The sequence below is a fragment of the Camponotus vicinus genome, unplaced genomic scaffold (genome assembly GCF_025532165.1).
Source record: "Camponotus vicinus isolate PSW18456_S1 unplaced genomic scaffold, iyCamVici1.0 SCAF_1, whole genome shotgun sequence".
Taxonomy (NCBI): Eukaryota; Metazoa; Arthropoda; class Insecta; order Hymenoptera; family Formicidae; genus Camponotus; species Camponotus vicinus.
In genome coordinates, this window is record NW_028141945.1 from 2,873,235 (window position 1) to 2,886,338 (window position 13,104).

The 13,104-nt window shown below is 29.3% G+C and overlaps 1 protein-coding gene across 1 annotated transcript in view; it reads right to left on the reverse strand.

Moving 5' to 3' along the window:
* The window catches only part of LOC145963579 (uncharacterized), a 45,750-nt gene extending 32,739 nt beyond the window's left edge, over positions 1–13,011 (reverse strand). Inside the window, exons 1-2 of the mRNA XM_083085681.1 lie at positions 11,950–13,011; positions 9,595–9,691 (exon numbers count right to left, since the gene is read on the reverse strand). Coding sequence (XP_082941807.1) covers positions 9,595–9,691; positions 11,950–11,978 — 126 coding nt within the window. The 5' untranslated portion in view covers positions 11,979–13,011. The remainder of the gene's footprint in view (positions 1–9,594; positions 9,692–11,949) is intronic.
* Between the last annotated feature and the right edge of the window lie 93 nt (positions 13,012–13,104).

Genomic DNA, 13,104 nt, shown 5'->3' on the forward strand with positions numbered 1-13,104 from the left:
TTATTCTGGATATAATATGTGTAAGAATAACTAAAATACATTTCGATTTATGAATTCCTTATAGTTGAAATTTTCTTTCCGACCAAACGTGATAAGTTTATTTTATCGCTAAAATTTAATATCACGCGAGTATCATTTAAAAGTATTTTTATTTCATTGTGTCATGTATACAATATTTATTTAATGAGAAATTTTTAAATATGTGCGTGTTAGCCACCCATTGTCGATACATTAATTTCATTCAAGCGTAAAATTTTTAACTTGTAAATAATTACTTCACTCATGAACTACTAATAGAACTTGGAATTGGTAAAATTAGGTATGTTTCGCAAATATAAAATTTCGCATTTGTAAAATGTATACTACAGAAAATCAAAATAAAAGTAAAATATTTTTCATTTATCATATAAATCAGACAAATCATAAATAATTCGATGAAATAATATAAATATTATTAAATGTACAATCAACAATTTCTGCTTTATAGATTGCTAATTAAGTGTAATTGCCAATTAAAATATTATAACATATAAAAAAGAAATGATAAACATTTAAACTATTATTAAAGAAGAATCGGTATTAAATTCACCATAGAAGACTATAATTAAAGAAGAATTTGTGTTGAACATTTAATATACTTACTTTGCACATTTTGCAGATATTTAGCAATTACCAAATGAATTAGTACGGTGCATCTGAGATAGAGCTTGTACATAGATTACGCGCAACACATTCATTATTAAGTCGCATGTTTGTCCGTAATGGTGCTTCGCAAACGACCGGGACAGTTCCAGGAGCGTGCATCATCCGCGGAAATAGTTGAAATTCTCCGGGTAGAGCCGCCGGAAGCGTGAAAGTATATATCGCGCACGTACAAAACGCGAACGAGTGTGAGAGTCTCCGGCTGCCGTATATCTTTGTAATAAACTCTCGGGCGACCCCCCTTTCCCCAACTCATTCGGCCGCGCGCTACCCTTATGACCTGTCGACGTTAATTACCAGAATAATTGCCCAGGATGGAAATCCAAGCCTTACGCAGACGTGTTTTGTGGTGCTATTCGGACAGATCAGGCGGCATGTATGATCTCTTTAGCATGCTGATCTACTTGGATTTAGTGAGTAATAAAATTTTTCCTTTCGTGGGTGAAACATTACAAATAATTTTAATATTTACAAATAATTTTCAAACAAAATTATTAATTAAATTTTAGAGTGTTAATTGGATAACTCTTATATAAAAAAAAATCTATACATTGAAATTTAATTTTTCGTAATTAAAAATAACAAAAAATCGAGAAAAATATCTCTCTCAAAAGTTTGTTGTTTTGTGATTGTGTCTTTCCTTTAAGAGTTACACTGTCATTCGTGGGAGATTTAGACAAGGAATTGTCGTTCACGAAGCGAAACCGACAAGGAAGAGACTCGCCTCCTTGGAAATTCGCCAAAACTGTGACACCAGCTCTCAATTTACTAGCCAGTTTGACTTTCTATGTGCCCAAAGTATACATACCTCCGTTCCTTTTGACCGAGAAAAACGCATATACGTACTTATCGACTACATTTATCTTACAGATCCACACGTGCGAATAGCGATGAAAATTTAAAAGATTTCAGTTTCGATTCAATATAACGAATAACAATAAAAACTTTATTAACTTGATTACTTTGCTTATAATCTCGATTTATTAACTTTTTTAAGAAATATATCGGTTTTCAGGATTTGAAAAAAGGTAATATATATATATATATATATATATATATATATATATATATATATATATATATGTCATTCTTTTTTAAATTGTTAATAAAATTACGCTAAAATGTTAATAATGGCTTAAACTAAAGTTTCTACTTTCTATGCTTTAAAATTTTACAATATTATTTTGTAAATTTAAGAAATGTAAAACAAGAGATTATATTGTTTGATCACAAAAGTTATCCATTAAATTAGCGTAGCAATAAATTGTAATAAAATTTAAGAATCTATAAAATCGCGGTTTTTGCCAATGGTTACTTTTTAGATAATGATACGCGGTACCTCCCGCACACTACATCGGTTGGCATTTATTCGAGGAAATATCGGATACATACTCTTAAATCAGAACCAACAATAAAGCGCAGACTGTTTCCTCCTATTCTGCATTCTGTGGTCACAGGACAGGCTGTGCGTGCATCTTCGCGAGCGGGCACACGTGCAGACGTATGCACATGCGAGCGGGATAAGTATATCGCGCGCGACCCAACTCTCCTCTTCTCTTCGCTACGAACGTACGTTTGCAACATGAAAGTGCAACGGGTTCAGTATCCAGGACAGAAGTTACTTACAGAATTGGAGACATACCCTCCCTCTTACACCCCGTCTGCTACAGTTACCCACAAGGTAACATCCTGTACTGCGATTCTTCTCGCGCAAAAAGTGAAAGACGGTCAGGAAGAGGGATGTATGCGAACGAAGAAAGAACGTTAGGGAAAATGGAAGAAAGGAAAGAAAAAAGAAAAAGAGAAAAATGAGAATAAGGGGAGAAAAAAGGAGAAAGAGAGAGAGAATAAGAGGACGAAAAGAGCGAGGGACGAGGGAGAAGGAATGTGCTCTCGCATAAAATTCTCGTTACCCCGCGTACTATGTATCGAGCAGCTCTTGAAGCGACACACTGATCCTCACTCCTTCTCATCTCCTTCTTAAACCTTCCCCTCTCCCTTCGAACCCCGACATACCGCCACTCGTCCTCGAAATTGCATTTCGCTCGACTGTCGCGGCTCGTTTGCTCGAATGCGTCGGAGCTACCCGGGAATAGGCTGCCTTTAACTTCGAGGTGTCGGAAGCGGCAGCAGCGGGGGCGACAGTGAGGTGCACAATTCTATTAATTCGAATTACGAAAGAACGGACTTTACATCACACGCCACGAATATGTGCGACGTCTGTTTAACTGCGATTTCGTCTAGTTAATATGTCGAAACATACAAATGCACGAGCCTCTCATGCTCGCAGAATATGTGGAAGCTGTCGAAAAGGAAAATGAAAATATCGATATGCATGTATCGTTGAATAGTTTGAATATGCTTTGCAAACTTCCAAATAACATCAGCGTTAGGAATCTCTCAGTATTTATTCAAAATATTATAAATATTGTGGGAAGAATATATTTTGAAAAACTATCTTGAAACAATATCGACAGCTTTGATTTATTGTTAAAATAATTCGGCAACTTTTGTTGTTTTCACAATGTGCTATGACTCTAAATATGTTTGCAAACACTCACAGATGAGTTTCCCACGGGACATGTATCATATAGAACAATATATTTTCCTGCGGCAAGAGGCAGACCATTTCATTGCCACATGGTATATAACTCTCTATATAAATCAAAAAGAAATTGATTGCGTTTGTATGTATGAATTCTAAGTTATCACTTTTCATATTTTCTTGGTTCCTGATTAGAGCGATTTTATACAAATAAAATATATCTTGCATTGTTACTTTTTAAAAGATAGCATAGATGATTTTAATATGAATGATTAAATACAGATGATCTTAATATACACAATTGCGAGTCAGAACAATTTCTAGTCAATCCTCATAACGAAATAAAGCAGTCTTTGTATTGCGTTACGTGCATACCTTGATTATGCAAAATAAAGTTTTTCAAAACAAAAGCTGCCGCAGACTTTACGACTGTCGCAAAACTTTGATAAATGGGATCCTAAAAGTTACTAGCATTAATGTAAATAAAATTTCCATATTACTATCATATTTTTATACATATAAGGGGACTCACACACACGTTGCGCAACGATCAATTGTGCCGAAAGCAACCGCACTTTGCGTTTTTGCTAACGTCGCGAAGAAAATAGTTTGAAAGTATTCTCAGGATCCACTTCCTGTGACGTTTTCCATGTTCTCTGGACTCAACTGCACATTATGCGGAATGATGAACGATCTTTTCGCATTTTGCATGAACGCAAAGCACACACAATGTCAATTTTAGCCGCATGAAATTTGATATTGCCATCTCTTCAAGCAAATTGATATTAGACATATATTTATAATTCTAAATATATATGAAATTATTTTATTTCTTGACATTCGACATAATTCTTAATATTTCATGATATATGTTATACCATAATTAAACTTTTTTATAAAGTTATAGTATTGTATCATAATAAGATATATATTTTTTTATAATATGAAAATATTAAAAAAAATTTTACACATAAAACGATTAAATTATTACATTCATTAAAATTTATTTTAATACGATTTTACTTGATTTTTTAGTATAAAGAGTTTATATTATAATTGTTACATTTATAATTGTTAAAAATGGATATCACTATTATTTCTTCGCAAGAGTATTTGTATAGATAATGTTTGTCTCTCTCATTGTTACAGATATGTATAAATTGATTTTACATCGATATGCATATTCAAATGAATCTTTCATTTCAGGTTGCGTTTAAATTAATGGGATAGCGAAATATACGATATCAGGAATAACAAAACAGAATGGTATTAGTTATATCACCTGGTACATCGTACAATGAAAGGACTCACCTGAGCGTTCCGTCTACTTAAATTCAATTAAGGAAACTGCTCGAACAAAGCACGTTCCAAATATCTTACTGAAACATTTGAAGAATATTCGCGTTTCTCTCAGTTGAAAGGCATTAATTAAAAAAATAAAGTGTGTACAGGAAAATGTTCATGAAGGCAATAATGAAAAATCTAGATATTAATCAAACGAAATTAAACTTGAAGTCATGTTGCTTTTATATTTAATTTGAGAAATTGATTAATTTCCTGTGTGTGACTAATTTTATGTAAATAAAATTGATTACCTAATTGACTTTCTCATTGCAAAGCAAATTTATAAAAATAAGTCAACGCATTGCGGAATGGCAATAATGGATTTCTCTCTCTCTTAGACATTGCAAAGTGCGAATAGTCAGATCTGTGCCGAATAAAAGCTTAACATTCTCTCTTTTCCACGACAAAATAATAATGTACAAAAACCTTCGTCTCTGAACCGTCATTTTCACGGGAAATGCGTTTCATAAATTCGTCCCGCAGTGACAACCCCCACCTGCAGAAGGTTTATAGCTAATAAACGCAAATACCTACTCCGCTGCTTATGCGGAATACATAAAATATTGATATGCATTAACTATCCAAATGATATTAGAGATGACAGCATCGTCGTGAGCAATAGCGATTCGATATCGCAAGACTGAATAATAATTTTAATAACTTGAACCGAAAATAGAGCTCGTCTATATATGATAAAGAACTACGTTCTTCGTTAAAACTGTTCTACTATTAAACAGATCCCACATCTGTGTGTATATATATGTGTGTGTGTGTGTGTGTGTGTATGTACCATAAAATGGAATCTAATTAATATTATATATTGTATATATATATATATATATATATATATATATATATATATATATATATATTTCTTTTAATAATTTTGATATTTTCTATTTTTTCCCATTTTATTTTATTTTATTTTTAAATAGAAAAACATAATTTTATAATTGTTTTATCACATTCAATACATGTATTTTATAAACTTTACATATATTACCAATTAATTATTAAATAAATTAATCATGAAATATGTTATCTATTATTTATAGCATTTATATATAGTCATAATGTTGCAAAATATCTCAACTTTATTTCTATATTCTTTATTTCTGTCATTTATATTTTATTCTATCGCATATTTCTCATATATAATGCGCATTATTAAAATCTTAAAAATTTATGAAATAACACATTTAAAAAAACGTTCTTGAAATAATAATAACTAAAAAAATTTTTAATATATCGTTACTAAGAAACAAAAAAGAGTATCTATATTAAATAATAATTATAAATAATTGTGAATCCTACTTGAATGGACATTTTATTATAAGTTTGGAAATTACTTTTATATTTTACAGATATATATAATAACAAATTTATTGTAAAAATTATAAAAGTTTCTTATTTTAAAAAATTGGGAGAAAGTATTATATGATTGTGAAATAGTGCGCGTCAAATGAATAAATGAGGAAAACAGTGTTATTTAAATGATATTTTATAATACTTGGGTCATATTTTATTTTAAAATAATTTATGTATTGACTTTTATGTTCAGTAACTTACAAATATGACATACGTTTTATTAATACTTGTCGGCAAATACTTCAGATAACCCTGTATCTTTAAAACATACTCTTGTGTAGTCGATATCGAAGATATCAGAAAAATGCTGTGCTTTTATTTGACAGATCATGACAGATACTCGCGCGACACTATTCAGCATTGGACCAAACTGAGGAAAAAATGAGAAAAATATTCGTGTTAAGTGTCACTTTACTATTCAGGATATAACTGCTTCGAAACTAAACTTGCTAAAACAAAAGTGAATAATCCGTTTAGCATTATCGACAGTAGCAATTAGCATTGTATTATATATGGCTGCATGAGAAAAAGTGAAAGCTTACATTCTTCCTACTTTTTGTCACGTAAATCAGGAAGCAAAATTGTCTCGTATATGTCAGTAGAAAGCTCCGCGAACTTTAACCGCAAAATTTTTTATCATTTGCAATCTTATTAAGTTAATCACTAATTATCTTTAAAGCAACTATATACATATATTACATGATATAACTAGAACAATGCTACAATATACGCTCATCTGTAATGATTTCTTTAAGAATTATCGTTAAAATAAATTTTAAGATTCTTAATAAATTGAACGAGATAAATTCTCTGAAAACTTAATCTGTACTGTAGTATAATCTATAGCACAAAAATAATTATTTTGAATAATTGGAAAGAATTGCAGGTATAACAACATTTTCTATAAAAAGTATAATCAAATAATAAACCCGTTATGCTTATTATGGAAAATGTGATAGTTAAGTAATTGCATTGATTTCGATTTTAATAGAATTTGTTTCACGCCTCGTATCTCTCTCTTTTTCTCTCTATTACAATCTCATTCTAGTTTACAAAATATAATTGTTCGTACATTAATCTCCTTGATTCTTTTACACACATACATGCGATCTCATGTTACTCGTACATGTCACAGTGATAATTTCATTCCAGTAAACATATGTATGTCAGTAAAGCTAAAATAGAATCGATATCACATACAATGCACATCATTAGACATTACTATTAACGATTATTATTAATAATTGTAGGAATTAGATTCAATTTTTGAATTATTTAATTCGGTAATATTTATCAGACAGTAATATGGGAAAAAAAATAACTACTATTTCAATTTTTTCAATATTTAATTGGCGAATATTCTTTTGGGGTTAGTAATATCAACAATTTGGTTTACTGGCAATATTTATTGAATTGAGGAAAAAATACCCTATAAAATTTATCTTTGATTGAATTTTTTATTCGGCATCAATATTGGTATACATATGTATGCATATATAAAATTATTATTTTTTAATAATGTAAATATCATGATATAAGAAAAAATATTGGAAAATTTACAAATATTATAAACAATATAAAGAAACAAAAAGTGATTTAAACAAAATTTTTAATTATTTGAATATAAGAGATAATGTTATAATTTTCTAAAAAATTTATGTTGATAGATTTTACATTATATGCTTTTACATATGCTTTTACACTATATATGCAATGTATATATAAAGAAAAAAATGTATAAAAACCGACGAAAAATGGCTTAAATTAAAAATGTTTTGAAAATATTTAATCAGTGATATGCTAGAAATATGAAATAAAATTATATTATCATTTTAATATTATGCGAGGTTAAATTATATTTGAATTCAAAATTTTTTGAAAGAAAATATTAAAATATATATCAAATGCAGGCATGCAAATAAAAAATTTGTAAACTTTTTCATAGAAATTCACATCATTAACTTACGATGCTAAAAACACAAAAAAATGCTTTTATAATTAAAATACTAATTAGAATTTTGTTAAAAATTTAAAAGTTATTAGAGAAACAATAAACATAAAAATATAAAAAATTTAATTTTATTAATTCCTGTTATCTGTCCTCTCCCAATTGTTTCTTCAACATTTTTAATGGCAAATATGTACGGAAAAAGAATGAGATTGACGTACTTCGCTAATATTACTTCGCGAGCCACATAATATCTTCCGTGATAGACAGCGCATATCGCTTATATACTTGCTGCTTAATGAAGGGAGGAAGAAAAAAAAGAGCTCTAGGAAACAAGGGAAGAACAGTGACGATGAGGAAAAAACTTTGTGTGACGTATACACGAAGGTGGATGATGAACAAGTGTTACGTCGCACGAAACCGCACCGTGCAACGAGCGTATATCTCGTGGTGCATGCAACCAACTAGTATAGAAGAAAAATAATATATAACAAGCCGAGAAAGGCGGAGAGAAATAAGTAAGAGGCTAAATCTTATGAGAATCAAGGAGAAAAGTGTACGAACCTTAACGTTTGATGATCTCACGCATCTGCCGTGTCCGCACGTTTTGCAATTACGTACGTTCGTGGGCGTTTGTGTCTCTGTCTGGCTGTTGTTTTTGCGTGCAATCACGTAAGTGTGTACGTGGGTGCACGCTTCTGCAAAATGTTATCATTCTTTTGAGTAAAAAAACCCATGACCCTCTATCCCTTTACGTGTGCGTATATGTCTATACGTGTATGTACAGTTTTGTTGATGAATTGCAAGTCCTGCTTTTATTCAAGAATTATTAATTTTTAACTCACACAACTATAATTTTCATCCGATAATTAATATTTTTTAATGAAAAACGCTGAGAACATAATTATCATATTTTATGATATTATCAATCGAAAAAGAATATCTTAATTTAATATATACATGCTTATAAATAATGTTCAGCGACAATAAAAATGAAAGAAATATTTGAATGAAGGAATTTGAAAATATTCTTTTATCTTATTTTATCTTTATATAATAAATAATTTTTTAATAAATCTCTTTTATTTTTATCTTATTTTTAATTTTTATATTTTTCTAGAAACACAAAATTAAAATCAGCATTATTGCATTTTTAATTAAGTAATAATTTAAAAAATAGAGACATGGCAGATCGAGATGTTATCTTAGACAATAGAAAGATCATATTACATTCTGAGAACTAAGTGACTATTAATGCAGCTGTGTTAAGTAAGACGTATGTTCACCTACTGCTCGTGATTATCGATATAACGACAGAAGTGCCTGCCTTAATGCGGGCTTCCGTGCAAACGATACGATCTTTGAGGGTGGAGTTTGCAGATCACGAAAGAGAAACTGGCTTGTCTCGGTCCGCGTTCCAATCGTGATAACGTATCATGTAAATGGCCACAATCGTCTGCGAAAGGTGTAACTTTGATGAGACAAAATCGATTGTGCCAATAGGAAAAATAATGCATTATTGTAAAAAATTTAAAGTATATTATCATAATATGTTGCATAGTTTCTTATAGTTATCAATTCTTTTGCTGTCATATTTCCATATTTTATATTCAATTGCAAAACAATTTTAGGTAAAATTTTATAACAAAGACTGTTATAAAATTACAAACATGCAATAACGTCTTACCTCTCTGATGATCTTGCAATTATTAATGGTGCCGATGTGTGAGAACAAAGCACATAACAAACTCTCCGACACTGCATGATCCAAGTTGCCAATATACCTAAATTAACATCAATAATTAAGAAAGTAAAAGATTTGTTATTATATATGCAGTTGTAAAAAAAATTATATTGCATATATACATGCGAGGATTTATAAGCAATAATATATATTAATTTCCTTTTGTCAAAAATGATTTTAAAAAATTTCTAAAAACATGTTTTTTAAGGTATTCTTTATGATTAATATAATATTACATTTTATGTCTAAAAATTATATCTATTTGAAAACAATCCGAATCATTAAAATAAGTTACGTATAAGAAAAAATAACTATTTAAAAATGACTATTAATTTGAAATTTACAATTAATTTTGAATTCGAATTTGCGATCGCTAAATCTTAATAGAGATTAGTATAGTCACGAAACGGCGAGTTGTTCCAGAAAATATAGCGGGGGATGGATACGTGCCAGAAATCCATATGTCCGACGGCCGAATTAGAGCGGAAATAGGCAAAAATCCAAATTTCCGAAATGTATACCATACACGGTGGTATGTACCGCACGATAAATTCTAAACTCGTAGTCGAAGCTCGATTTCCGTAATGGAAGAACAATGAAGAGTGCTTCAGGAAACAATACGATAATACGGGCGGCTGTTACGTGAACGGAGCAAGAATAGAGCAGCAGTAAATGTCATCGGAGTCGCGCATAAAGTTGCCATTAACTCGTTATATGTATCGTGGAATAAAACGCACCGCAATACGAACATACATAAACTAAGCTCGGATGACCATAATACTTCTTCATTTAATCACTGGAAGAGGAGCTTGATGCGCGGAAGTAAGAATATTAGGAGAACCATTAAATTGGCTATGTAATATTCTAAGAGAGATGAAAATATATAACACTCAAACCACAGTCCAGAATTTATCTTAAACTATGAGTTTTGTATTAAATATACCCATAAACACAAAAGCGAAATCATGAAAAATAGCAAAATTACAAACATAGATCAAATATTAAAATAATCACAAATATTTTGATTTAGAATAATCACAAAATCATATAAATTTAATTCATGCTTAAATATCACAGAATAAAATTTTTGTTATACATTTATATTTATAAACTTTATATGACATATGTCCACAAGTAATACAATTTTAAATAATTTCCAAAAAGATTTATTATTCTTTATTATTTTATTATATAAAATAATTTATGTACATCTTTTTAAGATGATATGTAAATGCAAACATAAAGTTACCTATTATAAGAGAGCTTTTCTAATTTGAGGAGATGATGTTTTTCGCTTGGCAAATGCTTTAACTTAGCAGTTCTTTATGCAATACGTAGAGAAATCCACGTCTTCTATATAATACGTAATAGCCGCAGTTTGTCATTGACAGTGAGCCACGTGGTCGTTTGTGTAATGAGAGTTGTTAGAGTTTCATTTTGTTTAGATGTGAAGTTTTGAGTATTGAAGTAAGAGATTTTTACAAATATGATTAGGCAGTCATATTCTACATATTATGAATTTTTTATTTATAGTATAAATTTCATTAATCAGTTGAAAAATTTATAATAAAAAGTAAAATCTCTTTGGAGCTATTCATGTTGCCTATTATGGGAAAATGAACAGTTGCCTAATGTTCACCTTCTCTTTATTTTTATAAGCTATTTAAATATTAAAAATTTGATTACCTAATAAACCTATGATCCAAAATGAGGCTAAATATTTTATTTTTAACTTTTGAATAATAAAATAATTTTTTAAGCGTCTTTTAAGCATTTAAGCTGACATTTTTAATAGTTTTACGAACACTTTTTATTTTAATATTTATAAGACAGATATTTATAAGTTTATTTAAATTGTCTGAGATTTAAATTGTTTTTGTTTGTTTTTGATACTTTTTATGTGTTTTTTGATATTTTTTTATGGACTTTGAAAACTTTCCATATTAGGAACCCCTATACTTTTCTAAACCGGGGATATGCATGTTGTTGAAAAAAAGAATTTTTACGTTTAAATTTTTAATAATACTCTTTCAGTTTTACCTTTATTTTACGTCAAAATTTTAAGTATTCCATAAAATATTTATTTCGCTTAATTACATATTTGTTTCTTATCAATTTTTCAAAAACATTTTCATAATAGATAACTTTACCCTATTAATAATGCAAATTCGTGAAAGATATTTTGTAATCGATGTATAGCTATTTTACGTGCATTGTATGTTTTTTTTCTATATGTATAAATTATTTGAAATATATTATTATAAAATTATAAAAACAATATCATGAAACAATACTTACAAAGTTTTTGGTGTTATATCGTTCGACATATTGATGTATTCACAATTACCTCACGCCGCGATGCGAGCCGCTAAGCACAGCAGCTTTCCGCACACTTGCACATTTAGAATCGAATAATTTTACTTAAATACATCTCTCTTATGCACAACTAGAGCATAGAAGGTCTAAAGTCTCCTAATAATGGAATTGCAAGCTCTTAGCGCGTGCGTGAATCTTACAGACTGCCAAATAGTCTGCTAAAGTAAAGAATTAGGCGGCAAATTTTAATTTTGAATTATATTTTCTCAGTTAAAAAATGATGTAATTAACTTATATACAAATTTCTTTTTCCCGACTTTAAAACTTTATTGCAACATTTTGCATAAAGATTGACAGTTTTGTTTAAATGTATGTATGTGAATAGCATTTATATAAATATTGGTTTTCTCATAATAATATTGGTTTTTTTAAGATTTTTTAAATGTAAAATAAGATGAAATATATTAGCGTTTTTTAAATGCTAATAATTGATTTGTTGTTTGCATACAGTTCCTATTATACATATGACACAATAAATATAATCCAGTGTTTTAATAAAATTATGTTAACAATATCTTTATTAATTTCTTCAGAAAAATGAAGAAAAACATATTTTTTTTATGAAATTTACCCTGCCGTCGTCAGATACTATAATAAATAATTAGTGAATAGCTATCGTAAATGTCGTGAAGTTTTTCCGAAATGTAAGTCACTTTTATTAAAAAACTTGTTGTAAAATCGTATCCTTATCTCACTTTATATAACTGCCACTGAGCGTAAACGTCTGTCTTATAATGTATGTATGAGTATCTTTCCGCATGTTGAAAAGGGAAACATAGCTACGTGTCATGCACACAATGTAGTAAAGCATAACGAATGGTCAGACAGCTAGACTTGAATAGTGTGTGAAAGTAATACGTAAAATAACATTTTTTCTAACGAGAAAAAGAGAGAAGAATTGCCTTTCCTAAAATATCTCGTAAATAATAGTATTAATAGTATTAATTTAACGTATAGTAATATTAATATTTTTTAAATTTAACATTTTTTTACGATACAATTTAAATGCCATGCAATTTATCTTTATAGATTCTCGTATTTATTTTCTATGTATTTAATAGAGATATTTATCTTTAA